We start from the raw sequence: 14,393 nt of genomic DNA, 5'->3' as shown, positions 1-14,393 counted from the left end.
GGTGCAGTGGGCAAGGTTTGTGGCAACACAGGACAGGTTGTGGCAGCACCTTCTGCCACACCCTGGTAATGAGAGCCCAGGTATGGGGCTGGTCCTTTGAAGATGTGTCTTGATGCTCTCCCCCAGGTGACCAATGACTAGAGCCTAGAGTCCTGCTTTAGCCAAATGATAAGTTTGGCCTCTTTTATGAGGAAAGGAACTCCTTATTGGAAACCAAATTACAAATTAATTATCATCTTCCACTAGGGCCAAGTATAAACATAAGCACTCCCCCTGATAATACTTTAGTGCGAGCCCCTTTACTCCAAGAGTATAAAAAGGCCTGGTCAGGATGGACTCTGTAGAGATCCAGGGAGCTGCTGTGGGGGAAAGGACCTCCCTAGCATGCCATCCAGCTGTTGCATTACCAACACCTCTTCAGCATCACTCAAGAGCTCTGCACGGCCTTCCTCCGTCTGTTCCAGTAACATGGGCAGCAGATCCGAGCTGTGCCTGGGTTATGTCTGTCAGCCCCTGCAGTGCATGCCCTCCATCTGCATGCCTACCACCTACAGGCCAGCCAGTTGCCTTTCTAAGACCTACTTGTCCAGCTCCTGCCAACCCAGCAACCGCCGGCCAACTGGTTGCATCTCCAGCTCCATGGGTACCTATGGCCTGTTCTGTGAGGGCGCCTTCAATGGCAATGAGAAGGAGACCATGCAGGTCCTGAATGATCGCCTGGCCAACTACCTGGAGAAGGTGAGGCAGCTGGAGAAAGAGAACGCAGAGCTGGAGGGCAAGATCCAAGATGTCTACCAGGCGCAGGTGCTGACCATGTGTCCTGACTACCAGTCCTACTTTCAGACCATCGAAGAGCTGCAGCAAAAGGTGAGGGTGGGTTGTGAACAGACTAGCTGGGGGAAGCATCCAGAAAAGCCAGTACTCTAGATACGAGTCTCATTAATGTTTTCAGCTATGCTCTGGGGGAAAAGAGACATCCCTAGGGCATAGGATTATCTCCTAGCTTGAACGCTCAGCCAGAGTCCTTAATAATTCTGGAAGAGCCCTGCCTTCAGGTTTATCATTGACATATTATATAGCTTTGAAGGCCCCCTTTCCTTTTCTAGACTTCAGTTTCCTCATCTATAGAATAGATAGAGTAATAATCCATCTTTAAAGGGATATTTAAGAGAATTCAGTAAATAACACACGTGTTTAGCATAGCCTCTGTATCTGTTGAGTTTTCAGTAAATATCAAGACCTTCTGTGTCTGACAGAGTTGAGTTCTTCCCTTATATATTGCTCATGGCATCTATAATGGGATATTTGGAAGATGTCAATTAGCTGAAGACATTCCTCCAAAGACAAGCTCACAGGCAAACACAATGTAAACAGTACCTCATTGTAGCTCTCTTCCCAGATGATCCTAAGTGGTGTTACTAGATATGGGAAGAGGCAGACCACTATGAGTGGCACCATTCCCTAGGCAGGGGGTACCGAATTGTATAAAAGTGGAGAGCAAGCAAGCAAGCAAGCAAGCAAGCAAGCAAGCAAGCAAGCATACACATAATCATGCATCCATTTCTTTCTAGTCTTGACTGTGGATGTGATGTGACCAGTTGTTTGACTTCCCTTCAATAGTAGACTATAATTGGAGTTCTATGCCAAATAAATTCTTTGTCTATGGTGTTTTTTGTAGGGGTTATTTTATCACAGCAACAGAAATGAAGCCAGGACATTTTCACTGTGTTCTTTTTCTTCTTTTCATCCTGCACTCACCTACTCCGTGTGCCTTCGTTGGCAGGTTCTGTGCACTAAGGCAGAGAATGCAAGGATGATTGTGCACATCGACAATGCCAAGCTGGCTGCAGATGACTTCAGAACCAAGTGAGTTTGGCAGGGGACTTTGGAGTAAGGAGTCCTCATATACTCTTGGGCTAGCTCTCTATTGGTATCATACAGGTTTAGACGTTGCGAGCATTTTAAAGCCTTCCTTGAGTTCTGTGTATAGTTCTACCCTTTGGTTGCTGACCCTGACCTTTTTGTAGGTATGAGACCGAGCTGGCCCTGAGACAGCTGGTAGAAGCAGACACCAATGGCCTACGCAGGATCCTGGATGAGTTGACCCTGAATAAAGCTGACCTGGAGGCTCAAGTAGAGTCCCTGAAGGAGGAACTTCTGTGCCTCAAGAGAAACCATGAAGAGGTGAGAACCAGCAGTGGGTCTGGGATGTAGCATGAGAAAAACAAAAGGGTTGGAGTTAGAAAGATGTTGAGTTGAAATGGCCAGGGGGACTACATATCTTTTCTGTGACTTTATGTGAACCATGTATACTTTCTGAGTCCCAACTCCCATGAAATAGAGATAACTACCATGTAGGGTTATTGAGAGGATTTAATGATACTAAATAGAACATGGATATGACCCAACGCCTGGGCATGGAACACCTACATCTTGCTGAATCTCTTTCTTCTGTATCTCCTGAAGACTGCCAAGTTTCTCTAGCAGAGACTACATTTGTCTTTTTTTGGCCTCATCCCAGAGGGAGAGTGGTACAGTGGGGCCCTTGGATCTTTACATTGTAGAATGTACACGGAGTCTGTCTGTCTTTGTCAGGCTGCCTACTGGGTGAGACCCTCCTCTTCTGAGGGTTGGCTTGTGCTGCTTTTCATCTTAGTTCTATCCCCATTCTTGCCCATCTCTTGTTTCTTCCATATATATATATATATGCACACTTGAGTCATAGATACTGTTTCTTTCCCCATTTCTCACAGGGACCAAAGTTCTGCAAGGACCATTTGCTCTATGGTGCTTTGGTCTTCCTTCTCTGGGTTGACTCCCAAACTATTCACTTGGGATTTGAATGGACAAGTGTCTCTGGATTCTGGCTAGGCTTTCTTAGACTCTTATGTAAAATACCAACCAGTTGCCATGGACTCCCTGAATGCCTGGGGGCACCTGACTCATCTAACTTTAAGCAGAGAGTTTGGAACTGCACCAAGAAGTCACTAATGAGGCATTATCACATACTTGGGCAGCTGCAATGACAACTTTCTCTCATTGGCAGGCAAGCCTGGGGAGGGACCTGTTCTCATTTGGACCTTGGACCAAGTAAAGTCAGGCTCTGTGACCCTCCTTCCTTGATGGTTAGGGCTGGTGGCATGATGAGGAAATGGGGGGGGGTACATGGGTATCCAATCTTAGTCCAAGTGAATTAAAAATGTCCTTGAACTTGGCTTCTGCCCAAGTGACAGGAAATGTCACCAGGGGTTTTCATCTGGAGTTGGAAGATCACTGAGGCTCTTTAGTCCCTGAAGCCCTGTCCACCATTTTTGTCCTCTTCTGCATCTCTTATTTATTTTATGTATCTCTCATACTTGCCTGGGGTCTTGTGTCTTTTCAGGAAGTTGGTGTCCTTCGACAACAGCTCGGGGACCGCCTTAATATCGAGGTAGATGCTGCACCTCCTGTGGACCTAACCAGGATGCTGGAAGAGATGAGATGTCAGTATGAGACCATGGTGCAAACCAACCACAGGGATGTGGAGGAATGGTTCAATATGCAGGTGGGTATATCTCTCCCAAGAGCTTGGGCTCTTCAGTACCCCAAGGAAGGGACTCCCAGCCTTCTCCTTCTCTTCACTGCAGATGGAGGAGCTTAACAAGCAGGTGGCCACAAGCTCTGAGCAGCTTCAGAGTTACCAGTCAGACATCATTGATCTGAGACGAACAGTCAACACTCTGGAGATAGAACTGCAGGCTCAGCATAGCCTGGTAAGTGCTGCTGGTGGGCACCTCTTAGCTCTGGATCTAGGAAAGCACTGGGTATGGACAGGGTACAGGCATGTTAGGAGGTAGGAAGAGAATCATATTGAGACATGGATTTGTACCTTTAGCTGACTTTTTTGGTTATCTCAAGAACTAGCTCAGAGATAAAGGGATATATTCCATATTGGATGTCAAACATGGTTTCCCTAAGACGTCTGTTATGTACCTAGCCTCTCCTTCTGAAAAGCTATTAAAATACTTGATGACCTCCCAACTACAAACTGTGTAGAAGCAGATTCAGGACTTGGGTTCAAACTCTGGTTCTACCACATACTGGACGCTTAACCTGGAGCAGATGACTTGATCTGTTTCTGGACTTCTGTATTCACAGTGGCTTAGAAGAGAGGAGCCAAGAGACTTGGCTCTTCTTGTGTCTCTCTGAACCAGGCCACAGAAAGCAGCTGCTTCTTCACTGGTATGTCTTCCCCTTGCTTTAGAGAGACTCTCTGGAAAACACGCTGGGGGAGACGGAGGGCCGCTTCACCTCCCAGCTGTCCCAGATGCAATGCATGATCACCAATGTGGAGTCTCAGCTGGCTGACATCCGCTGTGACCTGGAGAGACAGAACCAAGAGTACAAGGTGTTGCTGGATGTCAAGGCCCGGCTGGAGTGTGAGATTGACACGTACAGGGGTCTGCTGGAGAGCGAGGACAGCAAGTGAGTGTCTGGGGAGAGTCTCTGTAGGGTGCCCACCAGGGACCTAGGTGGGCCTAGGAAGCAAGACCATCTATCTGCCTGTACTCTAGGAACATGAGCTTAGGGTCTGACAAGATTAAGGAGGCACCAGAAAGCTGGCATGCTCTAAAGGAAGCCAGACAATGATGTTTAGGCCACCATCCCGAACCTAGCCCAGAGGAGTCTATCCTTCATTCCTGGCTGACAGCAAGTGCCTACCCTACATCACGCATCTGACATCCTGGAAGACACTGAGAGAGATGATGAGGAATCACTTGCCTTCAGATTGTCAGGGCACAGGCAGACAGATCCCTGGAGGTCATTCTGAGGGCAGGGGTTTTGGTATTGGGAAGACAGGAGGAAGCTTAATGTGATTGATTTCTGGTGGGTTGTGGGGGAGGACCGGTCAGCTGAAGCTCACCATAGACAACTACAAAGGACACACTGGTACCAGAGGCCTTTGCTGTTTTGAGGGAGTGGTAGAGTCAGAGTAATCACTCATCTTTCTGCTAGCTGATAAACATCTGGAATGCAGAAACAATAGGATACATTTGGTTCCCTTGTCTGAATCAAAGAAAACTCAAAGCTGTTGTTTGGGAAGATTGTCCTGGGAGAAGCCAGAAGGGCTGAGTGGGAGGGGAACAGGCAGGGACAATATTCAGGAGCAAAGAAGAGATCATTGTAGGAATCTGTCCCCATTGTTATGCAAGCAGGGTTAGCAGGACCTGATGGGGTCTTCTGGGTATAGTGTGCTAATAGCTCTTGGATCTCTCTCTCTCTTTCTCTCTCTCCCCCCCTCTCTCTTTCCTTCCCCTCTGCTTCCCTTCCCTCCCTCTCTTCCTTCTTTTGTTTCTCTTCCTTCCTCTTCCAAAAATTTCTGTATGTGCACATGCATGCATGTGTGCATATGTAAATGTCTCTCTCTATGAATGTGTATGTGTGCAATGTGTGTGTGTCTGTGTGTATGGAGGGGGGTGTGAATCAGAGGACAACCTCAGGTTCCTAGTTTGTTTGAGACAGGGTTTCCTGCTTACCATGACATACTCTAGCTGGCCCATGAGCTTCTGAGCATGGTCTTGCCTCTGTCTACCCTCTCACCATAGGGTTACTAGGACTACAGACACATGCTGTGCCTGATCTTATGTAGATTCCGGGAATCCAATCAGGTATAAAACCTTTACTCACTGAGCCATCTCCCCAGCCCTTGTAGCAATTTCTTGTCCAACATTTCATCTTGTTTTTTCTGTTACTCAGAATCCTATCCCACCAAGGCAAGTGTTGTAAACTCACATGCTTGCCAGGGACAGGCTGTTACCATCCACATGTGATGTCAAGTTTTTGAGGCCCGTGGAAGCCAGCGAACTTGTGCTATGCCCAAAGAGGGCAGCAGCATTGTCCCTTTATGGTCAGTTCTACCACATAGGATGCAGATCCCATGTGCTGCTGGTCTTCCAGTCCAAGAAAAGCTGGGATTTGTATTTTTCCGAGCTTTAAAAGTTTCCAATTTTAAAATATATTTAACACATTGAGAAAAAAAAAGATGCTGGCCACATTAAATAGCTAAGACTGAATGTGGCCCTCGGGCTACACATTGGGCCTCTGAGCTGTTTGGTTGCTGTCCGGTGTCCAGTGTGTTGTTTCTGGTTTGGTGCCCTAGCCTGTTCGCCTCTGAGGTCATCTTGTTTCCTTTTGCCGTGTAGTCATTCTATATTCAGTTATTATTTCCTCGTATTCAAGACATTTTTATGAACTGCCTGCTCTGTACACCCTAGGTGTACAGAGGGCAAACATACACAGCTTTGGATCTCAACTGCCTGGACCAGGAGACAGACCATAGTGGAGTAGTTAGGGTGGTGTAGTTAGCTATCACTGTGGGAGGAGCTATCTGGTGCCATTGAGATATTTAACATGGAGATAGGAGGGTTCAAAGGTGATGTGACAGTTGAGTCGAGCTTTTAAAGAAGAGAAGGAATTGATTAAGAGAATGGTTGTAGAAGAGAGGTCTAGAAAGAGGAGACAGCCTGAGCTACATAGCTCATGGAGGAACTGGCAGAAGGCTGGACCTCAGACAACATTAGAGCTGTGAGGCGTGGCCGTAGGACCCACATGTCTATTAAAGAGGCTGGTGGTTGTCTCAGTAGTTGTCTTAGTAGATGGAAGCTACTAAGTCTTAGGTAGGGGAGGGACGTGATTAAATTGCGTCTACTGGAGACCCCTCTGGCCATCAATAAGCTAGGGGTTACAGGGAGAGGCAAGAGTAGAGTTGGGAGTAGGGGTCAGCTGGGAGGCCACAGAGGTAGCACAGACAAAGCAAGGGAGTTTGAAATAAGGAAAGCTGAGTGGAGGCGATGTAGAGTGGAACCATTAGAGAGACTCCCGAGGGCAGAATTGTCAAGGTATGTTATGACTTGGGCTCCTCCACTAATTCTTCCCCATTGTGACTTTTTCTTCCAGGCTACCCTGTAACCCTTGCTCTACTCCCTCCTGCCAGCCTTGTGCACCCTCCCCTGGGGTATCCCGCTCTGTGTGTGTGCCCCGCACTGTTTGTGTGCCTTGTTCGCCCTGCCTACAGACCCGCTACTGAAGCTTCTGAACATCCCTCAGTGTGTGGGTCCCTGAGGGACCCGAGTCCTGTGACCTGGTACCTCTTCACACCAAGCCTGACCACAATCCTGAGACCAAGAAAAGAGTGTGGCCAGCCTAGCTGGCCCTGACCAGAACCAGGAACTGGACACTAGCAACGTGTTCTGATGTTACATTGCTTCAACGCTACCTCCTCTGTTTCCCTGGGCAGAAGGTTCTCTTTGGTGCCGTTTCTGGTTGTCTCTGCTTTCTCAGAGTGCACGGGTTTTTGGCTAAACTGCAAATAAAGCTTAATTCAGTGGCTCTGCAAGTTCGTATTTCTTTGTTTCTCATGATGGTGCGTTCACGAGCCAACTCTCTTCATTTGGGTTCAGGAAGAGAGTGCCCGTATTTTGTATTCTTATGCCTCTTATTTTTAAAAATATCAGTTATTTTTATGTGTGTTAAGTGTTTTGCCTACCTCGTATGTAAGTGCACCACAACCATGCCTGCTGCCTGTGGAAGCCAGAAGATGTTGGATTCCCTCATAGAACTAGAATTATAGATGGTTGGGAATCACCATGTAGGTATTAGAAACCCATCCCAGGTCCCCTGGAAGGGCAGCACGTGCTCCTAACCACTGAGCTATCTCTTCCGCCTGCTGTTTCAGAAGACCCAAACGGGTATTTACTAAACAATGCTATAAATCTGTTTAATCCAGGAAATCACTCCAGAGCCAAGTAATAAAAGAATAAAGAGAGAAGGGAGGTAGATGGTCATGCCAGAAAACAAGGTCAAACAACTGCAATTGAGAATGATATCCTAATAAACTTACCTCCTCATCCACCTCACTGGCACAGTTTTAGCCACACCTCGCTGGCACGGTATGATCATATATCCAATAGTTTTTCAGGGAGTGCTGCTGGGTGTTGGGTCTGTGTTAGAAGTTGGTTATGCCAAAGGATGATCTCCAATACTGCTTTTTATCTCACCTAATCTTGCAAAACAAGCAACCCCAAACCAAACCAAACCAACCAACCAACCAACCAACCAACCAACCAACACCTCTAAACAAGATACCATTATTTCCTCTACTTTCTAATTGGGAAACCAAGGGTCAGAGGGGTTAAAGACCAACTCAAGTCCCACCATTACTAGGAGCTGTTTGATTAATTCACATTCAGAGTATTCAGTGTTTGCAAACCAGAGTTGGGTGTGGAGGATGCCAGAAAAAAAAAAAAGCAAGTACTCCTCACCATCTAGACACTTAAAATTGGAGTGGGGAGCTAAGATTAGAGCATGGGAAGCCCCACCCCTTCAGCAGAGACTGAGTGATTGCAGAATCATCAACAGTGAATGCCACCTCGCTTGTTTTTTGGCTCCATTGGCGATTGCATGGAAGGTTTCATGCATCTTAGGCAAGTGCTCCGTTGTTGAACTATATGCATCTCCAGCCCCACCCCCTTCTTTCAAAAATCCTTTTAGCAAAGTCTCACTATATTGCTCAGGGTGGCCTTGAACTTGTCATCCTCCTAGTTCAGTCTCCTCAGTAGCTGAGATTACATGCCTGCATCGACATTACCAGGCTTGGTGCTGCCTCTTACGAAGCACTTACTATGCATGCGTCTGCCCTGATTTGCTGAGCATCCTCTGTAAGCGAACAGGTGCAGTTCCCATGACAACCTCATAAAGCATTGGCATTGTGTTCATTTTAGACACAGGAAGTCAGGGCACAGAATAGGAGTAGATCTATTGTCCAGGATTACAGGCAAGGGAAAAGTTTTGAACCCAAGCCTAGCTGTAGGTCATCATTGTTTCAAGCACCATGCAAATTCCCACCTGGAAGGAGTAAACACTGGTACAGATTGGAGGGAAGTAGGCTGGGGATGGGAGAAAGTAGGCTGGGGGTACCAAAAGGTTTCTTGTTGCCCCATGATGTTAGGGATGGGCTGGGGGAACAGGAGCTACAGGGCATGGATTTGAGCGTGGGGTCTTCAGAGAGGCAGTGCTCCCATTTGGGAGGACCGCTAGATGGAGCAGCAGGTTCCTGGGTGATAGAAATAACTCAAAGGGAGGAAGCCATGGGCCGTGGGGTGGGGGTTCTTAGGAGTCCATAGAGAACCTGAGAGCTCTGCTACAGGATCTGGGCCCAAGGATGACCTAACTAGAGTGGTGTTGTAGACCCTTTCACCCAAGAGAATAGACAGGATGGCTGAGAGTCAGGGTCATACACTATCTGTCTTTGGAGAAACTGAGAGGGTCCTCAGGAAGGCAGTCAAAGCAACCCTGGAAAAAATGGAAGGGCTCAATGTGAGAGGCCCTGTGAGGGACTCGTGCTGGCAATGAACTGCCCATGGCAGGTGAAGGAGGAAAGAGACGAGATCTTGCTCTCGGAACACACAGGTCTTCTTTAATGAGCTGAGTGAAGTTTTTATTAAGTATCTGTTCTCCAGCCTTGCCAAGAAATCATGAAATGTAACCTGGCTCCCATAGAGGCCTGGGGGCTCTCCAGACATGATCCTGCATGCTTGCCTGGCAGATAAGGCCATTAGTCTGACGGCAGAGACACAAATATGCTGCCGGGTCTTGGTTGGTAAATGGATAAAGTTTCGTTTGCTGCAGCGCTGAGGGAGAGGGGCATCTGTTGTGTTGGATTTTGTCGTGACTGCACACAAACCAGGACTCTTTCTCTCTCAAACTTTCTTCTGTCGTGATTGGCTCAAGACACTTATATAATAGAATACACCAAAGCTTTGGTTCTAGAACCCTGACCTGTTTTGTCCAGTTTGCTAGCTCTACCTTGCTCATGCCTCATTTAATTTTTAACTATGTAAAATTAAATAAACAGAGGGAGAAATCGGCCCCTCTCTTTCAGTAGCACCCATGTGGCTGTGTGTTCCCTGTCCCAAGCACTACTGATTGGCACAGTGCAGAAGCTGAATGTTCTCACAACCACAGAGAGTGCTTTTGCTCTGAGCTGCCCCAGACTCCAGACCAGAAGGAGCCTTCCAGGCAGACCATTGTGTCTAGCCTCTCCCATCTCACAGACGAGCAGTCTAAGACCCAGAGGGAAGGAAAGATATATTCACGGACAGGCAACCAGCAGGGCAGAATGGGAGCCAAATGATTCTAGGCCAAGCCCAACATGTCTCTAAGCTCTTTATGATTTCTCCGAGCACATGAGGGTTATTATTTCAGGGTAGTAAATATTTCCCCTTCGTTGTCCTTTGGTTTCCTAAGAATGGAGATATTTTCTCCAAGATGCTGAAACGTCCCTGGAAATATAGCTCTCTCAAAAGAAAAAGAAGAAAAAAACCAACAACACAAAACAAAAACTAAAGAGGACCCTTTCATTTTGGCTCAGGGCGAGAAGATCCCTTAGGTTGTAGCTGAGAGCTGAGCAGGAACAATTACATGGGAGTCCTTGATAGGCTGGGAGTCCCAGGCTTCTAGCCCATTTGGGGGACTTCTTTGGGCTCCTTTCCTCTAGAATATATTGTCTAATCCAGCCAGCCCTTTGTCTCTACACTGGTGTCAGTGCAACTCGCCAAGACTTGTCTGACCACCCAGATGCCTATTAAAGTTTTAAAAACACAAAACCAAGCTCCACAGGCCAGGGCCTGGAATGTGCTTCCTGCTATAAACTAGTGACCAGTGCCCTCCGTGTCTGGGTAGTACCTCCAAGATGACTGTGATTCTGACTATTCTGTTTCTCTTATTGATGGGTCAAAAGGTCTTGGGTGTGGGCTTTGGGAAATATTGATGACCTACTAGAGCCTCCAAGTGTGTTTCTCATATGAGTTTCTCAGAGGAACTCTGTCCTCGTAGCAAAGCCTTTAAGCCTATAGCCCTGGTTTATAGGAAATATAGGCAGGGCCACAGTAAAGTAATGATTACTTGGTCATATTTGGTGTTTGGGGTCCTTCTGGAGTGGGGTTGAGGGAAGAGATGATATGATTTTCAAAGACACAATACTCCCCAAGGTCATTAGTCTGGTCCTGGTTCTGGCATTCAGTGTCCCAGAGAAAAGTTCCTCTTCTAGGGGTGAGAGGCAGTTGGCCACATTGCTCATCTGGCCCAAGAGTGACACTTCATGAAAGACCAGGAGCTGGACACAATGTCTCAGAGGTGGTTTGTGGACTCTAAATTATATTGAATGAGTTTCTCTTTCTCTTCTGTATCATAGGAAGCTATAATATACTAAAACTATGTATTTTCAACTTATAACTAGAAAATTGTTAGCAATAAAATAATTCTCTTGCTGGGCATGGTGGAACAGACCTATAGCTCTGTACTGACTGGTTGTGTGTGTCAACTTGACACATGATAGAGTTATCACAGAGAAAGGAGCCTCCCTTGAGGAAATGCCTCCGTGATACCCAGCTGTAAGGCATTTTCTCAATTAGTGATCAAGGGTGGGAGGGCCCATGGTGGGTGGTACCATCCCTGGGCTGGTAGTCCTGGGTTCTATAAGAGAGTAAGCTGAGCAAGGTAGGGGAAGCAAGCCAGCAAGTAACATCCCTCCATGGTCTCTGCATCAGCTCCTGCTTCCTGCCCTGCGTGAGTTCCAGTCCTGACTTCCTTTAGTGATGAATAGCAATGTGGAAGTGTAAGCTGAATACACCCTTTCCTCCCCAGCTTGCTTCTTGGTCACGATGTTTTGTGCAGGAATAGAAACCCCGACTAAGACAGTACCGAAACCCGAGAGACAGATGGGAGGATTGTGAGTCAAAGGCTAACCTGTCTTAAAGGAAAGCACCAATAACCACCACTGCCACAACCAATTCTCCTCGGGAGTTTGGTAAAATTTAACATTCCAACGCAAAGATTTCAGTTGGTTAGCTAGAAAGTTCTTTATATCCCTGTTGTGTGCTTTTTTGAACAAAAAGGTAACTTTATCTTCCTTAGCTCCAGTGAGGAATCACATGTACAATAGCCACACGGCACAACAGAGAACAGTGGCTCTGGCTTGAGGAACCCTGGGCGAGAATACCAATCTTGCTATTCCCAAGCTGTGTGGGTTTGGTGAATCTCTACATCTCAGCCTCCAGACTAACAACACCTGCTTTGCACAGTTGCTGGGATACAAACCCTGTGACAATACTTACGCTCAATGAGATGGTTAAAGATCATCTACATTGGCAACCAAATGCTCCTCTTCTGATTCCCCCCACCCCCATCCAATGGCAATGGCAGCTGGTTCACTTTTTGGAGCCACTCTTCAAGCCTAAGCTTCAAGAGCATCAAGAGCGGCCCATGGGCAGCCGTGTATCATTTCAGAACACACAGGTGTCTCTCCAGTCTTGCCTGTGTCTGGGAGGAGTAGAGACCCCACTGTTCCAGCTTCTGGAATCTGTCTGGGTAACAACTGAGTATCTATGCTCTGCCCCGACCCTCTGTCACCACATCAGACTGTGCTCTAAGGGACCTGAAATTTTCACCTTTACTAATTGCACTTTGTAGAACAAGGGATCACAAATGATATCAGATTCTCAGAGGCTGCTGTTGTGGGTTCTGGCTAATGAAGTTTTCTGGGAACAGGGCCATAGCCTTTAATTCAATATTGCCTGTGTCAGCTCTAGGCCGTGACGGTAGAATTGAGTTGTTGCAGTGCCGAGACTGTATGGCGTGCTACCTGGCTCTTTTGCAGGAAATATTGGTTCATCATGGTATTGTGTAAACAATATGCAGGAGTTAGGAGCCCAGAGAGCAGCCCTGTCTCTGTCATTAACTTGCTTCATGCCCCTGAGGAACTTATGGCTCCTCGTTGGGTTCTGAAGCGTGAGAGGACATAATGGTTAATCTTGATGATCAGTTTGATGGGATTTAGCATCTCCTAGGAGATATTGCCCTGGGGGCATCTGCGAGTGTGTTTCCATTGAGGTTTAATTAAGATGCATCCTGCATTTGGACAGCCCTGTACCTTGGGCTGGAGTCCCAGACTGAATAAAAAGGAGAAAAGGAACTGAGCAGCGGCATCCATCTTGCCGTGTTTCCTGGCTATGGGTGTCATGTGACTTGTCACCTCATGTTCTTGCTCCCACGCCTTCCTAGCCATCATGGACTGTGACCCTGAACAAACAAACCTTTCTTTGCTGAAGTTGTTCTTGTCTGGTGTTTGGTCATGGCAATGAGAAAAACAACCACCACAGTGGCTAAATGGGTTCTCTGACCTTCTACCCCTCACTGTTGTACAGGTTCTTTTGGGGCTTCTTTCTCTGAGACCAGAGGGCCCTGTGTTTGGGCTGTGCAAACGTCCTACTGCAGCTTAGGCAATGTTAGAGCCTGGAGGTGACTCAAAGAACACAGCTGAATTATCTTTAAGAAGAGGGGGCAGTAACAAAAAAAAATTCAAATGCAAGTACCCTGTGTTTTATAAGCTAGGGGGCGCTATAGCTGCTGAAGAGTTGTTCTGACCAGGCAGTGCTGTGGCTTGTGGTATCGAATCTGTTCACTCAGTGTGTGAACGTAAGCTTTGGGCATAAAACCACTGTCATGGCTGGACATTTGCCTCTTGTAACCCATCTGCAAATCCCTTTTCTAGGATCATGGCTCTTAATGTCACAAGAGTCCCTCTTCTGGGAAGACTCTTTTTCCACTCCAGGTAGCCTTGGGCAAGCAGCTACCCTAGAACTCTACCTGTTGGCTGTCCAGCCTTCAGTACTGACACCCACTTCGAAGACAGATAACTGATGGATTAATCCTTGCCCCAAACCTGTGGACTCTCTCAGTAAAAGCTGATATCTCAGTGCCTGGCCAGAGAAAAACAAAGAAAGAAGACTGCTGATCAGAGAGCTGCTGGCTGCTCATCTGCATCTGCCACAGCAGGTCCAGGGTGGCATTAGGCTCCAGAGTCTGGCATTAGGCTCGTCAGGGGTCTCTATGGGAGTAACTCCGAGCTTGCAAAGAACTGTGAGAAGGGTAAGTGGCAAGAAAATGGAAGAAGCTTATTGAGGTCGAGCAGGAAGAGCAATAGGCCACCTTTATCAGCACTGTTATCAAGAGGCCTCTTAGCCATCTTATCTCCAGTCCCAAATAGAGATCTCAGGAAAGCAGTGCTAGGAAAGGCCACTTAGGTCTCTAGCCCAGTTCTTCTGCTCAGCAGCAGCCTGACAAATCAGATGGACTAGAGGCTGAGGGATGTGTACTCGTGTACCAACTGCCTTCCACCAAGGGCTCAGGGCCCCTTGGCTGCTTTCCCCTTAGCAGTCAGTCCCCTTACAGCAGTGCAGATGTAGCTTCCTAGAGAGTCTCCTGCTCTCCCCATATCTTCCTTTTGGTTTTCTCTTTAGCCATTGACCCAGTAGAGGAGCAGGGTGAGAGGGGAGCCTGGGACATGTGTGATATGT

At 47.3% G+C, this 14,393-nt stretch overlaps 1 protein-coding gene across 1 annotated transcript; it reads left to right on the top strand.

Annotated features, from left to right (window-relative positions):
• The first annotated feature begins 340 nt into the window (after positions 1–340).
• Positions 341–7,368, top strand: Krt32 (keratin 32). Its single transcript, NM_001395759.1, has 7 exons — positions 341–867; positions 1,784–1,866; positions 2,028–2,184; positions 3,383–3,544; positions 3,627–3,752; positions 4,244–4,464; positions 6,937–7,368. The coding sequence occupies exons 1-7, from the start codon at positions 385–387 to the stop codon at positions 7,064–7,066; spliced, it is 1,362 nt and encodes a 453-aa protein (NP_001382688.1). The 5' UTR covers positions 341–384; the 3' UTR covers positions 7,067–7,368.
• The last annotated feature ends 7,025 nt before the right edge of the window (positions 7,369–14,393 follow it).

Source organism: Rattus norvegicus, chromosome 10, assembly GCF_021556685.1.
Source record: "Rattus norvegicus strain SHRSP/BbbUtx chromosome 10, alternate assembly SHRSP_T2T, whole genome shotgun sequence".
Classification (NCBI taxonomy): Eukaryota; Metazoa; Chordata; class Mammalia; order Rodentia; family Muridae; genus Rattus; species Rattus norvegicus.
The sequence above is the reverse complement of the archived record's forward strand: the minus strand, read 5'-3'. Positions and strand labels throughout refer to the sequence as shown.